Below are 18,047 nucleotides of genomic sequence, written 5' to 3'. Positions count from 1 at the left end.
TTTATTTATAAAATTCATATAATTACATTCAGTTATGCATAATTATATTAACAATGCAATAGATAATTTATAATTTAATACAGTAGAATTATTTATTTATTTACAATTGTTATATACAAAGTCAATATGAGATGATATATACAAACGGTAGAGGCTCGCTATCAATTGTGGGTAATTCTTAAAGTCGCGGAACCCTCTATAATAGAAATAGACATTCGTGAATGCGTATTACCTTACCTCGAACGAAAATATGGCTGACATACCGGTAATTGTTTGAGCTCACCACTAAAAGCTTGGATTACGTCATATTGCAATGACAAAAGTGATCTTGAATTCCTTTCAGACGTAGGATTAATTGGAGAGATTGTTTGTAAACAAATGCCGGCAGCTTGAAAAGTAATCAACACTTGTCAGAAAATGGAGAACGCGAGTAGATCTGAAATAGAGCGCGTATTCATTAACAAGGAGGAAGAAGCATTGGTCGTCGTAAATAATGGATGCTTGAGGGAACATAAGTCAAGGTAAGATTTATTTCTTTGTCCGGCGCAAATTGCAGCACACAACGTATATTTAGGTTCAAGAAAAGGGCTAAAAACGTGTTGGTGTGTTTGTTTGCTACGATTGGGCGCCTTTAGTTTCACCTGGCAAACTTAATGATCCCCCGTCTTTCGAAGAAAGCAGAGGACTACTAAAATGGGTATGTTTGTTTGTTCGTCCATCACACTTTTTAGGACACAATAACTCTGATTCTAATTGAGCTAGAATATCCAAACTTGGCGTAGGTGTTTATTAAACACGATGAAGTTTGAAAATTAGCATGTCCTGTTAGGGTAAGTAGACGATAAGGAATTTGATTGGTTGGGATTTCGATAACTTCGATTCTAACTGAGTGAGAGTGGAGAAACTTCGTGTATAGTTTCATTACGTCACTACCATGACTAAGTTCGATGATGAGCATTTTCTGCTTGGACTAAGTGGAGACTTTAATCAGATTCGTGGAGACTTTGGAACACAATAACTCTCCTTATTGAGGTGTGAGAGAGAGGGAGAGAGAGATAGAGATGGTGATGAACGTCCACTCGACAAAAACTAGCGTGGTTTCGATTTCCCGGTTGTTCGTGGGTTTTCCGGGTCCTCCACTTTTCTCCCACTGTTAAAAACCCCTACGCGCAAGCGGATTATTGAAATAAAATTGAACCATAGTAGTCCCGAAATTACCAAGTTTGTGTCGAGTGAACGTTAAACCCCATCTCTCTCTCTCTTTCTCTTCATTTTCCTGTGAGCAGTCAAATTATCTGAAATATCCGTATATTTCTATATATTTAGATTTAATAGAAATGGAAATGAAGTGTGATTTAACGTTGTATCCCGACTGGGCTAATGAAGACGGGCATACGCCATGCAGTGTGCTATGGGGGAAATTTTGCCTGGCCTACTCTTATATCGAATTCCAACTGCCAAGGGATCCTTTACACGCACGCCAATGTGCACATGGGACCTCGGTTTTTCGTCCCATCCGAACGACTCAGTTGCCTTGTCAGGCTCTCCGTTCTGCACCACTGGGAGGGGGAAACCACGCCGGAAAATCCCGAGGAACTTTCTCGGCCAACAACGGGATCGAACGCGCGACCTCCAGGCAAACCCTCTTATCCGCCGTGGCACCCTAGTCTAATAGATTTTAACAGTCTGTGATACAAGCTATATATAATAGATGCCATAATATAATACAATACATGTTATAATTATAAATATGTTAACGGTTGTTAATAATATATGATGTGTTAATATTCGTATTATGTTCATCTTTCAGTGAACGATAAGCTAGCTACAACATCATCGTTTGGTTCTTTCCATCGTATTCCGAAAGTACATATTTTTATTTCTTTTTTACAGAAGCATATATTTACACGTACATGTACCGCAGAAAGTTAAGAGAATAATGTCGATATTAAACGATCGAAAATGGCTTTGAAGGCTGCGATCACAACTGCTGACGAAGCTAATCATAAATTACAATCTTATGTTTCACACGTAAAATGATTACATTGGGTCAAAGTTCACATTATAAAGTGACCCTGAGATTATGTTGTATAATTACAGTCGACGACATAGACAGTAATGTTAGGCAAACAACTAAACATGTATGCCCGCGTCACACCGAGGTGGCGTCCTTACTACGCTGCTGCGGCGACCGTACGGCGACCAGAAAATACACAAGGTCGCCGGCAAACTTGAACACAACGCGAGAAAATGTCCAAAAAAAAAATGTCGCGTTCTCACAGCTTTCCAGACCAGATCGCAGAACCTTGACGTTTGCTTTGAACATGTGTGAAGGCTTTGCAAGGTTTTAATGACAAATGAAACTGTATTACCATATGAACAATTTCAGAGAGTTTCGAAACGAAATCTCAATAATTTCAGTAGGGTAAATCCTTACTTAAAGATACATTATGGGAGATTCGATAACGAGTTGGCAGTTCTCACTATAATAGTTAAAAGCTAGATAATGTAAAGGCAATTTGCTGAAAATTTCATTCAAATTGATCCTCTATGAACCGAGAACAAAGCGACTGAATTTCCGCCTAGCCTTGATCATCATTACTAAAGTCAGCACAATAAACAGCATAGTCTCGATTATCCATTTAATCGTTATATCGTGAAGGAAAGTTATGTAGTAAATCGGCTCACAATCCACTAAAGATCGCAGGCTAGCGGTGCCATCTAGAGTTGATTATGGTCTGGATAGGTTAATTAATGTCTAATTAATAATTTAGATAACATTTCAGGCCTAAAGAAAGACCTGCAATAGACATATTTAGCTCTTGCATAATGTATGTTTAATTAAACAATCCCAACAATTTAATAGCAAACGAAATGCACTTTCTTGAATTGCAGCACGGTACATGAGTAGTTGATCTGCGATTGCGGATTTTGATAGCGTTTATCATAACATTGTTGCCAGTTTGAAAAAAAAAAATTAATGACGGCAACAGACGACTGATATGAACAGTTACCATGATAAACGTATCAAATGCCTCTTTAAAGGAAGCATTAACGTTTTGAGTAAATCAATCAATATAATAGTCTAGAGATGAACCGATGCATCGACTTTTCTTTATAATAGTTAAAGTAGCTAAGTCTCTAACTCAATATCATCCAAAATCTTCAACATTGAAAACACGATTTATTTGTCAAATTAAATCAACATTCATGTTGTGATCTTACCGGAAAAAGATGGGCTTTTGATATCCAATATTTAAGACAAAATAAACATTTTACCATTGGTACACGAATCGTGTACCATAATGCGCTTCAGCCCCAGTTGTATCAAGAAACTCAAGGGACGAGACTAGACATATTGCACCAAATCAAACGGCGTATGTAGACTGGAATAACCAGACGCTAGAAATTTGCACTCCTTGAAACTGCTGGCTTATTTCGCCGAACATAACTGATTTGAAATTGGAGTAAAAACGGAAACCATTGAATGTAAATCAGTTTATATACATTCATATTACAGTATTATATGCGTTGCGACCCACTTTTGTCAATTTCTAGGTCCCAAATGTTAGCGATTTAGCTCCTTTAAATTACATTTACCATATTATATTCATACTGATTACCCAAACATTGAGTGCCACTTCTTTATGAAAATATTGTATTAAAGACTCGTGGTTCAGTGGGGTTCTCATCCATGCGATCTAAAGGTTAACGCTCCTTGACCAATGACATGGACCCGGTTGCTCAAAACTAAGTTATTTTAACGATCCGTTAAACTCTAACGGATGGTTATCTTGGTAACGTGTCGTTTGTTAACGATCCGTTAAATTTCTGTTGCTGGAAAGTCAATTTCATTATCCGTTAGCTAACGGATTCATTAAAGTTAATCCAAGAGAATACTGTTTGTTCATTGGCTGAATTTTAAATTCAATGTACATGTATAACAACTTCATAGAAGTTAGTATTAACAAGAAACTGAAGACAGCGAGACAACAGTGCAGTCTGTTCACAAAACTTGATTAAAGACAAAAACATAACTGTAGAATTTACTACAAAAAACACTATAAAAAAACTATAGAATACTTTATTTTTTCCTTTAGAAATTTTAGCATAAATGTGTAGGAAAAATTATGGGATTTGCACTACAGAATTATTTCCTACAGGCCACCAAAATTCTGTAAAATAGTATAGACTTTCACCCTATAGAAAATGGAATTGGCCCGCATCGCCCAACCCTCTAGAATGTTCTATAGAAAATTACATAGGTAATCTATGACTTTTTGCTACAGCCAACTAATGCCATCATTAAACAGATAAAGGAGCTCAACACCTCCGTTAAATATAACGCCAAGTTAACATCACGTTAAAGTTAACGGGGCTTCCAGCAACAACCTTTCTCTCCGTTAAAGTTAACGATCCGTTAACTCCATGTTAACGGATCGTTAAAAGATAACGGAGCATTGAGCAACCGGTCCCTGTACAAGATATATATGCTAGTGTTCTGATGTTCCTTTCTACTCAATGGCTACTTGAGAAAAATGTACTATGGTTGGATTTAAATATGGGTAATAAGACGTCTAGTGCATTAGACATGGTATGGTTGTACAATATCACTTGGGGGATTTTAAATACATTGGTTAGAGCCACTGGAGGCTAGTGACGTTATTCCTTCCATCCCTGGGTTGCAATGGATACTAAAAATGAATGTTTTTGAAATATTTCGACATTATTTAAATTTTACATGTATCTTTATAGAGCGCTTCCAGCAATATAGTGCTATAAAACCGGAAACTATATTATGATGAATTTATTCCGCCTGGGTGACCAATGCCTTTGTACACTGGTACAGCATATTAATTCAGGGGCTCGAGAATAGTGGCTGTGTTACGCTTGCCCTAGGATGACGGCAACAGCATCGAATGGTGTAGTGCAACAAATTCAATGAATTGGACAAGACAATTGCAATTCGACAACTTAATACATTTGACGTTCTACTCGTGATGTTTATTGTATCGACGATTGGTGATAAATTTGAAAAAATAAGGCGGGATTGTGTTCCATTTATCCATCAGCGAAAAGTAGAAACAGATGTAAATGAACAGGACCTTGTTGATAAGTATTTACTTTCGGTTTTGTTGGCAAACCTATTTCAAAGACACTATGATCTGATGGCCACACGCTTTTATTGTTTTACATGTCACGTAACATTAATAAATTTCTGTATGGAATACCCTTTAGGATTATGATACTATATTTTCTTATTGGACAATAATGAATTTTAACAAATAAGTTGCACTGGTAACACCTAAAATGCATTGTTACTAAATGTTAATACTTTTCTCGCTTTTTATTGAAAGCTACTATGTTATGATTGATAGTATATTTATATAACTTATTTATTGACTAATACAAACATTTACTTATTTGATTAATACTGTATAAATTGATTCCTCATCTTATTTAAAAAAATATAATGTATTTTATGTGTCAATAAAATATGTTTAAACGAAACTAAACGGTATTAAAGTGAACCAGCTAAATATATTCTGACGTTTTTTATATACTGCTGTGCAATTTGAGTTGTGCTAAGTTAAACGACTATTGATGCAAAGGTGTAGGGCGTTAAATCTCATTTTATTTCAATTGTAATACTATGATCTACTTAAAATATAAATAGATTGATGTACTTGGACAAATAGGTCAATTACTGGATGCTCGGGGTCTGACTATGTTGCAGATAAGATCTGGGGTCGAGTGTACTTGTTGATTAGACAATGCAAGGTCAAAGATCGTTGACCATACACTGTAACAAAAATTTCCGTGAAAAAACGTAAAACATTCCGGAAACAAAAATTACCAGGAAAATTTTATCCGTATTTGTTTTTCCTGTAATTTACAGAAATTCCCTCAATTAACAGAAATTCCATTTTCAAATACAGAAAAAAAACCCTGGTAAATTTTGTTTCCTGACGTTGATGAAGGTGATAAAAATTTCATTGAATTAACCATTGACTTTATATGCGTGCGTGAAATAGCTTTATTTAACGTCCGCTTCTACCGAAGTGATAACGCAGATAATCTTTAAACGTAACCTCCTTTTGCTAATATAAGAATCGAGAGCAAGGTATCACAAACCGCTACTCGTCAGTGATTGGAGGCTTTCAGATGTAAGTTTGCGGTATTATCAATTCGCAGGTAGACTCTGCCATAGAGACAAACCGAATTACACTGGCCAACCGGTTGCACTATCCGGATTTAAGCGTGCTTGATTACCAGATATTACAATCTTAACACACGCAGCATTAAAACATATTTTTATATATTTATGAAAAAACTTACAATCTGATTTCCGTATGATGAATCACAATACACTTTATAGATCTTATAAATAATGGAAATTAGATATACATGACAATTAATATACCAAACTTTACAAAATATGATTCTTCATATTATGGTAAATAAATTGAAATGAACATATAACATGATGATTATTAGGAATGATTATATATGTATACGATTACTTATCGTTGCACCGTTTATCCCGTAAAATAACAGACTTAAGTCCATTACAGAACGGAATAAAACATTTTATCCCTAAATTTCAAGGAACTTCCTTGTCATTCCACCGTTTATTCCGTAAAATAACAGAATTAAGTCCATTATAGAAGGGAATAAAACATTTTATCCCTAAATTTCACGGAAATTTCCTGTTTAATACTGAATATTCTACAGAAATACATAAAACACGTAATTTGAAGAAATAGTTCACACTATTAACACAATTTCTCCAAAAAATCCATCGATTAACAGAAAAAAGGTGTTAAATTACGGAATTCGGCCACATAAAAAATTGATATTTTTTACAGTGTAGGCACGGTACAGCTTAGCTAATCCAATGAAAAAGACGTTAATAACGTAAATAATTAGTTCTTTCAATTAAACGATACATATACTGGAGTATATCCCTTTAAATTTCCCAAGAGACCTTGCAGGTTTTGGCAAGATTATTATGTGGTTCTCACTAGGTTGCGAGAACACACGTTTATATTTACGGTTTTGGGATTGTACCATCAAACGGCTCTGACTTGAGGCCGAGTACAGTACGCCAACAGTATATTTGTTTTATCGCGAACAAGAATGGCACGACTTTAAAGTACATTTGACATCATTTCAGACAGTTTATAGAGTTTTGCTTTCGCAGCATTCAGAGTTTTCAAAACCAGTGAAATTATGTAGTGATGTTATAGAGATACATAAACGTTGATTTAGAACAATGTGGATTTTGAAACACAACGTAAGTTGGAGTATTGAAGTCAAAAGAAAGGGTCGTATTGTAATTCGTAACTAGACAGTGGTGGTATTTCACAGTCAATCGTTAGAATAGACAAACTTTGAGCACCAAGCTCTTCAGTTTCTGTTTGGAAACTGGTGACCAGTATAATATTTATAACTCTGTGATGGGGTGTTAGTGTAACACAAATGATATTGTCAAATCATGCACATCTGCTTCACCATAAATAATATGAACAAATATAAAGATATTTAACATCTCGCGTTATTCTACCTACCAATTGCTCCCAAATCAACTTCTTTAAAATGCTCTTACAATTATGATTTATCTAAAAACTATTGTTTTGTTTAGGCGGCCCACATTTTGCATTGCAATAGGTTTGATAATAAATTTTCAACGCAAGATTTGCTGAGAAGATCCTAGCGTGGTATCCCCCTTGTCAGTGATGCAGGACGGAGACCCCAGCAAGGAACATTATCTAGTCGCTCGTATGTGCACCTATAGAACCCTTGACAGGTGGAATTCAATGAAGAGTAGTCGGAAACGCCACTGTCCGGACTAAATGTCCTCATAGCACACTGTCCCGTCTCAATTAGCACGCTAGGTGCAGACATGTAGAACGTTCAGCCCCATTCCATTTCTCTCCATATATATAAAACTCTTAAGTAACTGTAAGAGCTAGCCCTTATATAAATGTTGTTTGTCGTTTAAAAACAATGAAATGATGGTAGCTCATATAAATTCACGGCTTACTATTATCGAGTATTATGATAAGTACACTAATCGTCTAGGCAGGATTTAAAAGTGTGTGGTAATACAATACAACAACATAATGTATAAGTCAGTAAAGATTTACAAAACATTCAAATACTGAAATTGTTACACCAGCAGTGATATTAGGACATGTGGTGTTCTTTGTGTTCTAACCTGCCACTTGGCGAGCTAATATTTAAACGTAGCGAGTGAAATAACGTATGCCACCGGCCGGCACTATGTATTGTTTAATGGTCGAGAGCAAGACATTAAATTGTAACAACAAGAGGGCCGTGAGGCCCGAGTGTTTTTACAATATATTACGCAATGTCTTAAGCCCGAGACCATTAAACAACTTAAAATACAGACACTTACACGTGCTTTGCAATGAAATACGTCACTCGGGTTCAATATTTTAACTAGTTACACTTGGCACATTGCCCGTGCGATTATTTATACTAGTGAAATATTGGACTCGTGTGACGTATTTCACTGTAAAAGCACGTGCGGAGTGTCTGTATTTTAAGTCGTTTAATGGTCTCGAGCTTAAGACATTGCCCGTCTTCATTAGCCCAGTTTAGGAGCAGAACAGTAGTACGTTAAACCCCATTTCATTTACTTAAGACATTGCGTAATATATTGTAAAAACACTCGGGCCTCTTTTTATTACAATATATTACTTAATGTTTCGCTCTCGACCATTAAACAATACTTACCGAAAAGTCAAGTAATGCAGAGAATGTATGCGTCGAATATCGTCATTCAAGTGTCTAACAGCTATCTGGGATCGCCCTTCTAGCAAAACCAGAACCATACTGAAGTCTAGTCAATTTGTTTTAATTAAAACCTTATAAACAAAGCTCAACAGGATTTAGTCTGAAAAATTATGGAATTTTCGTTTATTTAAAAGCATAAACGTACTCAGACAGTAGCAACCCTTTTAAACGATTAAAAGGGCTTGGTTACAGCTGTGGCGGTATCTTTAGTTGCGAGTACTAAATTATTGTGATAGATTTATGCCCTTGAAAGAGTGGAACTTTTTCAGATCAAATGACTCTTTGTATTTTTACAGACCCAAAGCCGATTTGGTATTACTGGTAGCTAGTTGCGTCTGCAATGCTCTAATCGTTGGGTATTCATATGCCATGGGAGTCTTGTTTCTGGAAATGAAGGAATCTTTACATTCCAGCAGAGCTGAAACGGCTATGGTCCAGTCCATTACTTTGGGTGTTATGTGTGGTGGTGGTAAGATTTAGATTATGTATACCCTTTACCGAATGTTCGGAATTAAGAAAAAAAACGGAGGGTCCAGCAAGGCAGAAATTTTGATAAAGGGGTTCATTTTGGTGCATTCTAAGGTATATTCTGGGCAGGTAACACAATTAAAATAAAAAAATAAATATTGATGATCAGAAAATAGGTTTTAAACTTCAATCAATGTACAAATCCAAGTCAGTCCTTATAAAGGCAGTCAACAATGCCAAAATATATGAGAAATCTGCATCCAAATTAAAGTCAAATAATGATTCCCGTTCATTGTCAGAGTGTAACAGGAAATCAAATTTCAGAATGAAGTTCAGAAGCTATTATATCCGTATTAATGTATGAATGATCTCACATTTCCTGACGAACCGGTGGCACTATAAATTTATAGTAAAAATTACATATGGCTATGGAGCCTTTACTGGTGTAAACGGAGCCTTATCGAATGCATTAGCCATAAAGTAACCGAATGAGAGCACAGAGAATCAACGTTCATATTTTATTATATGGAACGTTTGATCTTGTACTCACCTCAAAATGTCCCCCATATCACCCCCACCAGCAATAGTAGTAGGTCCCGGCACATTTACCCCACGTTGCCCGCTAGATCCGGTACTGAGTTTACATATCTTTCTGGCAATTTTTTATTATATGGAACGTTTGATCTTGTACTCACCACAAAATGTCCCCCATACCACCCCCTCCCCCGCCCGTAGCAATAGTAGTAGGTCCCGGCACATTTACCCCACTTTGCCCGATAGATCCGGTACTGAGTTTACATATCTTTCTGGCAAAATTATGTTCCATTTAAATACTTTAAATGACTACCCGGGGCCCTGCTTTCGTGAATCTGTGATTTGTGTGTTAAGCTGTGGTTGGTAAGACATAGAGGGAAATGAGGTTTTAATGTCCACTCATTGGCGTTAGAGGCATCCGGAAAGGGGAGGGGGGCAATCTGACCTTTCGGGCATACGGGTAAAGTGAAAACAAAAATTATTATTTCTTCTAGTTTTCTTTTAATTAAATACCACGAATTTGTAGTGAATTGACTAACAGATTAAAACGTTTTGACATTCTCTCTGAAGCCGCTCTACTTTGTGCGACATTATTATTGTCATCGATTATCATTTCAGGTTCTGTAAATGATTGATTGACTAATTAGAATTCGAGTCAGCCGTCTAAGTGAGGCTATATTAGACCACTTTGAAGTTGCTGTATTCACTGGCTGTAATAGCAGGAAAATTCGTTTGCGACCATTAAATTTTTGGGGGAGTGTGTGTGTGTGGGGGGGGGGGCTACTCGGTAAGCCACGCTCCTTCGTCTCTCGCAGACGACCGGCACCGCCTGCCTTATGTAATCCGAAATTTTTTCGGCGGCATTTCAGATTCTGCCCCTCCCCACCTAACATTCATCGAGCCCGTTCGCTTATGCATCACGGGAACATTTTATATGTAAATATATCTGATATTTCAAGATTTATCTTGGTAGGGGGACACCGGTGAAACACCATCCATATTATGAGAGAGAGAGAAATGGGGTTTAACGTCCACTCGACACAGACTAGGTCATTTCGGGACTAATCCATATTACGACATAATATTATTATTGGCATACTTATTCAACAAGGAGGGGAGTTTCTGTAATATATATTTCATTTTCACACATGTGACGGCGTTAAGGAGAATAAAAGGTCTGATTATTCATTTTGTTCGTGAAAACCAGTGAGATGTTACAATATAAATAGTAAATGTTAATACAACTGTCTTAATGATAGGTTCCCACTATCATGATTCGCACCAGGGAAACGTCTTTGCTGCCGTCAAATTGTGTTGTTGGGGCGGGGGTTACTCGGTAAGCTATGCTCCTTCACCTCTCGCAGACGTCGGGCACCCCAGGTTCTGCCCCCCCCCCCCAACATTCATCGAGCCCGTACAACTATGTGTCCACTCGATATAGACTAGGTCATTTCGAGATTAACATGGTTCAATTTTATTTCAATAATTCGCTTGTACCTAAAGAGCCAAAAAGCTATGACCATATACATTTTGATCATTTTATGGACATGTGTTCATCTATTTCAGGCCTTATATCTGCATTTATATCCAGTATGATTGGCAATGGCAACACTTTGTTACTGGGATCTCTGGTTGCCTGTTTAGCTATAGCCTGCGGATTCTTTGTTATCAGCATCCTTGTCCTTATTTTAGTTGTTGGGGTGATAGGAGGTTCGTGATATCTTGCGATAATAGCAACATTCTAATCTGGTGTATTCAGTTCAATACTGACTTTTCACATAAACTATGAAAACTAATTGGTTTTCGAGGTATCGGGAAATATATAAAACCGCGAATTTTGAAGTTGTATGTTTACCTCAATTATAGGGCTATCTAAATCACCCATCACAGTAAACTGGTTCTCACTACGTTCTGGAAAATCTTTTCAAACGGGCTCATATTGTGTGTGGGCTGAGTGACGTAGTTGCAACTGTGAATCTGTTTAAGACTGTCATGGGCGGGCTAGGACTGGACTGGACTGGACGGAAAGGGTGCTCTAGAACTTTGAGTCTGCTCAAGATTTCTGCAATTAGACAGAGTGACAGCGTACTTAAAACGAGATGACGTACTACTGTCGGAATTGCCGTACTTCGATCCTACTAGGAACGTGTTACAACATGGCGTTGTCGAGCATCATTTGGCAGTACGACCTGGTCAGTTTGTGAATATCTACAGGGTTCAGGCACAGGCTCAGCAACTTGAGTCTCTGTTACCTCGAGTTGCTTAACCTTAAATTGTAGATACATTCGGGGTTAGAAAGTGGACATCTAGCATACAGTCTGTAATTCTTGTCTTTAATCAACTGGTATATAATTAGTTACCAATACTATTCTATTCGCGATAAATGTCAAAACCCTAGTGAATTTATGATTGGTTTCAAATGTATTTTTTGTATTTTCAGGGTTTGGTCTGTGTAATGTATTTGTCAGTATGTTTATAGCCGTGGGACAAGTGTTTAAGGACGATTACAAACTGGCACTTGCAGCATTGAACTTGAGTGGTGGAATAGCCTACTTTATATTCCCATATCTCAACGTTCTAATGATGCAAAGCTATGGATGGAGAGGTGAAATGCTTATTCACGTTGGATTATTAGCGAACTGTATTCCATTAGGATTATATATAAGAATTCGTTTACCAAACGAACGGGTTATGCCTTCGTCAAGAAAGCATTTTTTCAGTAATACCTACTTCCAATCACATGTGACTTTATGGAAGGATCCACTATATGTGACATTTTTTATTTGCCTGATTCTAAGATCTGTGCCCCTTGGATTAGTAACTTATTTTATGTTGGATATAGCTGTTTATAAAGACTTTAATGAAGTTGATGGCTCTTTGTTTTTATCCGGTGTCGGTTTTGGAAATATCATAGGAAGGGTGATAATTCTTTTAACTCGATCACTAATTAGACTATCCCCGGTTAAAGAGTATTGTATTTATTGCATTTTCACTGGAGTTATGCTAATCTTTCTTGGGCTTGGTACACAATATTGGTTAATAATGGCGTTTTCGGCAGCGTTTGGCCTAGGTTACGGGATGCTGTCTTCTACAGCGAATATTGCAGTATTTGCAATATCAGGGGAACATCGATACCCAACAGCATTAGGTATTTTTAACACAGGGATTGGTGTAGGCTTTGGGGTAGCAGGTCCAATAGGAGGTGAGTGTCACAGTTTCTGAATTGCATTTATTCTTGATTCAAGAATATTGGGTTTCTATTTTCAAGGAAAACAGGAAAGATAAGCAGCCCATCCGGAAGATTTCTACAGATTGTAATTCATATTAATACGGATTGCGATTATTTTTTTCATTTCTTAAACATACATTATGCAAGAGCTAAATCGGCCTGAAATGTTATCTACATTATGAATTAGACATTAACTTATCAAGACCATAATTAACCCTCGATGTCATCGCTAGCCTGCGATATTTACTGGATTAGGATCCGATTTGCTGCCCAACTTTCATTCATGATTAAATCATGAAGTGGATAATCGAGACTATGTTTTTTACCGTGCCAGCTTTAGTAATGATCGAGGCTAGGCCCAAAATTCAATCGCTAAATTCTCAGTTCAGGGTGGATCAATTTGACTGAAATTTTCAGCAAATTACCTTTACATTATCTAGTTTTTAACTATTATAGCGAGAACTACCAGCTCTTTATCTAATCTTCCATAATGTATCTATCAAAATATATTGATTTATAGGGTTTCCTTTTGAAAATCTGAAAATGACCCAACACCAGTCTCAAAATTTATCATTTGATCTGCATCAAATATTCGACTCGAACGTTATAATCAGCACTGGTGTTACCGCTAGTGGGTACAACATTATTGATAACCGAAAGCATCTTCAAAAGGAAAACTGATAGTGTGCTAGATGCTGCGATAAGGGCCGCCTTGGCCAGGACATGTGTAAGGAATCTGGGGCATAAAGGGTCAGGGCAGTGTTACAAATTGATTTTTACCTGTATGCTACCTGCTCACTCTCAAATAGTATCAAGAGTGTGTGACATTTACCGCTTTTCAGCAGTGGGCATTTATCCTACTTCTAAATATACTAAAAATGCCCTACGCGTTTCCTTGGAAAACTATAAATCATACGTGGTAACTTTAACAATACTTACAAAATACAAAGCAGAAAGTGTATCCTTTCAGAAACAAGATGAGCTGACCTTTAATGTTGCATCCCAATGCCAAATTAAATTCACATTTTAATAACATGCAGCTTTTTTTCTCTTTTAAACAGGTGTTATTAAAGATAACGTGGAATCCTATGACAATATTCTTTACGGATTTTCTGTTATTAGTATTTTAAGCGGACTTTTTTTATTACTTGTGTCTTGTTTGTGTGGCCAAAAACGTTCAGAATTACCTGTTGAAGAAGACACCTGATTCTAATAAACTTTTTATTTGTTATATTTTACTTGTGTCTTGTTTGTGTGGCCAAAAATGTTCAGAATTACCTGTTGAAGAAGACACCTAATTCTAATAAACTTTTTATTTGTTATATTTTAAAATAAATGCCTTAAAAATTGTGAATTATTTTTTTTATTATGCTGATAGCCTTTGCAGCGATTAAAGCAGATAATCGTGTGTGAACTAATGATATAGCTAATATCAACAGGAAATGGATTGATCGCTTTTGCACGATTTTCGTTGTTGGTATTAAAGGAGCTAAATATTTATTTTTTGGAAACTAGCTAGTCTGTGCCGAGTGGACGTTAAACCCCATTTTTCTCTCTCTCCCTCTCCTATGAATGGTGAGAAAATAACTATGGTCTGTAGTACAATATTCGAGCAATAATTCTAATGTTACTTCCCTTTAACTGTGCGTTTATTTATGGATTTGGTTAAAATGGGATATATAATTCATAGTGTGGCAATAAAAATCAATGGCTTTTTAAAGTAAAATAGGAGCTATTTTCTGGAATACTCATTTATACGTCAGATGTGGATTCGGTCCCGGTATTTGCTGAGAAAGTGCCTCGGGATTTTCCGGCGAGGTTTGCCCTTGTCAGGGGAGCAGAACCCGCTTTCCATGTCCGCGTTCCTTCGGACAAAAAGGTCGGTCTAATGCGAATGTAATGGGGCCGTTTCCACGTAAGCGCGGGAAAAATAATTGCTCGATGCTGGCGTTTCTTCGCACGTGAAGTGTGCGAATGTTTTCACTCTGACGCACATAAACGGGTTCTCTTCTACTAAGTCAATCAAGCCCTCTTGATGCTGCTAATTCAGATTGTAAATGGCAGAACTTTTGGACATTGTGTTATTATAAACAGCGACGACTGAGCGTAATCCATGCCGGGTTCCATGCTGTATAGAGAAATCCTCACTTATGTCGTCATTTACATGGGATGCCCCAAACTCTTTAGTGATTTTTCTGTACACGTGAAAATACAAAAAAATCCAGCGCGGATACGCTGCGTTTTTCCGCTGCGGGCAGTGAGCTTAGGCTTTAGAGATTTGAACACATCTTCAGTTATAATTTAACATTCGCTGTATCTGTGAACCTATGTCAGCTTCTAACCATTTCACAAAACAAATAAACTTTAAATCACAGTGCAGTTGTCAATGTGACCACAAAGGTGATCTTGCTGGTGTCTCGTTTAGTCGCATGGCAACTAAGTTTCTAACTGTGCCTGTAATTCAAATTAATGGTTTTGGATTGGCTTGTAAATGATAATGAATAATTCGTAGAGTGGTTCGTGCTCTAAAATTTTTACAACAAACTGACAATATCTCGGGCTTATTTCAACATTATATTATAAGACTTACCATAAAAACTTCATTCATCAACAATGGAAGTCTGCCCACGTTTGATTTTTAAGGATATAACAATTTGGGAATTGTTTTATAAATGACTCAAAATTCTGACCAGGTCCCACAATCAACCGACGACCCTGTAACGAATATATATATATATATATATATATATATATATATGTTTATTTCCTTGGTACGAAGTAACTGAATACACTCAATGAAACGATTGAATTTAACACATGCGCAAACGCTTAGGTGTTTAACAATACACCCACGCCTTCAAACGTCTTAATATTAACTGTCTTTATCACAGTCGGAAAACATCGTTTATTTCCTTGGTACGAAGTAACTGAATCCAATCAATGAAACGATTGAATTTAACACATGCGCAAATGCTTAGTATAATAGCCTAATATTAAAATGAATATTGCTTTAATTTCTGTAATACAGAGGGAGAGAGAAACCTATAAATCTAATAATTTAACACTTTATTTTAGTCCCATAGATAAATAAATATATTGTGCAGTATGATGTTTGTTATGAAAAAAATCCCACATTGCCGGGTAAATTACGGGGGAAATATTACAAAAGTACAATAGAGATCGAGCTTCAGGGGGATTTGATGGTGATTTTAATTTGAAATCGGTGTAGTGGGAAGTGGTAAATTTTAATTTCGAAAATAACTGATTTACTAAACAGTTCAGGAATTTCGTCCAGATCTTCCAAAATTTCGCGTAATGCTGTTAATGTAGTTTGCGCATGTGCAGTTTTATCAACCATTGCACGAAGAGCAAGAATTAGTTGCGTATATGTCGAGTCTGCGGTTATTGCATATGAGCCGAATTTAGAACCAAATTTTGTATATAACGTGGTATTTTCCGCTGACATTAAGGTTTCCGAAGCATGTTTTAAAGATACACCGACGTGCTCACATGATATTCTTTGCACGGTAATTTTTGATGGGGTATAATTGGATTTTACTTCCGCGACAGCCAAACATGCGGTTATAACCGCGGTTACGTTATCATTCGAAACGTTTAGGTTTTTTTTAAGTTCCATGACCTAATAATGGCATTCTGGGGTGTATCTTTGATTTTCGACATCATAATAAATTAGTTCGTTCATCTTAAAAGGTTTGGACTTGCAACCAGTGTTTTTACTTGATTTTTTTTTTTCATTATTAGCCTTCATGCCAATAATTTCTTTTCCAGTCTTCCAAATTCGATCTTTTAAATCAGTCAATACCGCGTCGGCAGATGTCTGAGTCTCTATATTTATTACATCAATTCTGCCGATGGAGTCTCGTCCACTATTCCATGGAAAAAATGGGAGTTTCAAGAAAATCGCCGTATGATTTTATAGATTTATTGGACCTAGCCTCAATTTTACCAAACCTCCAAGTGTTTTGTTTTTAGTCTGACCAGTCTATTTTGGATGTCTTTGTCACCATACGTCACACATTCGTCATGTAAAGCAGTTATGCCTAGTAGTTTGGTTACAGTGCTCAAATCATTCTTGTCCATTTCAATGCTGGATAGCAAATCATCGGTGGATGCCATCTTGCAGGGCTCAGTCTCAGATCTAGAAAAGAAAGTCCGTCGGTGAACGCTTAAGGCCATCAAATATGAGATACTATGAACATAATCTACACCAAGTTACCGAAAAGTGTCTGGAAAAGACTACAAATAAAAATTTTGTTTCGGTTATTTTCCGGTCTCAAATAGTTCTGCGTATTTAGAGCTAGCAAGTATTTATTTCCTAAACTCACGAGAGCGGCACGTAAACGAAGGTAGAAACCACTAAATAAAAGTAAATCTCAAAGTATTGTAATGAGTTTATCTTGCCGCGCTCATGAGTTTGGAAGTTAGAAATGAAACGAAGCTTTTACATTTACAGCTAGCTCTGTGCCAAAATCAAACATTAAATTAACAAGTCCAATCGAATTTTTGCTCAGGCTCGCTATTAAATAACCACAAAAGTCGAAGGGCGTAAAGAGTGTATTTTTTATTCGGCTTTATATACCAATACATGTTCGTGGAAAGCTATTTGTTACGTATATTTACTGCGACCCCCGAATCCACGTACGCGGGATAAAGCTTTGCTCACTTTAGGGGGGGGGGGGGGGTCGGGTGTTCGATCCCTGCATTGGCCGAGAAAGTTCATTCAGATTTTCCGGCGTGGTTTCCCCTTGTCAGTGATGCAGGATGGAGGGCCTGACAAGGACAGCTGTCTAGTCGTTCGGATGGGACGAAAAACCGAGGTCCCGTGTACACATTGGCGTGCACGTAAAAGATCCCCTGGGAGTTGGAATTCGATATAAGAGTAGGCGATAGTGCCGCTGCCCGGGCAAAATTTCCCTCATAGCACACTGTATGGCGTATGCCCGTCTTCATTAGCCCAGGTTAGGAGCAGAAC

General features: G+C 37.0%; 1 protein-coding gene across 5 annotated transcripts in view; it reads left to right on the top strand.

The window, feature by feature from the left end:
* The window catches only part of LOC126832474 (monocarboxylate transporter 3), a 46,602-nt gene that overhangs the window by 7,501 nt on the left and 21,054 nt on the right, over positions 1-18,047 (top strand). For 2 of the 5 annotated variants that reach the window (XM_056103195.1, XM_056103196.1), the window contains exons 2-6: positions 344-521; positions 9,120-9,292; positions 11,392-11,535; positions 12,266-13,027; positions 14,116-14,408. The exons of 1 other annotated variant lie outside the window; for it this stretch is intronic. In XM_056103195.1, the coding sequence (XP_055959170.1) occupies positions 418-521; positions 9,120-9,292; positions 11,392-11,535; positions 12,266-13,027; positions 14,116-14,261 (1,329 nt within the window). In that variant the 5' untranslated portion in view covers positions 344-417 and the 3' untranslated portion in view covers positions 14,262-14,408. Of the gene's footprint in view, positions 1-343; positions 522-9,119; positions 9,293-11,391; positions 11,536-12,265; positions 13,028-14,115; positions 14,409-18,047 lie in introns of those variants that run through there. 2 more of the 5 variants (XM_056103197.1, XM_056103198.1) reach the window with 2 other exon arrangements.

This window comes from Patella vulgata, chromosome 9, assembly GCF_932274485.2.
Source record: "Patella vulgata chromosome 9, xgPatVulg1.2, whole genome shotgun sequence".
Taxonomy (NCBI): domain Eukaryota; kingdom Metazoa; phylum Mollusca; class Gastropoda; family Patellidae; genus Patella; species Patella vulgata.
The sequence above is the reverse complement of the archived record's forward strand: the minus strand, read 5'-3'. Positions and strand labels throughout refer to the sequence as shown.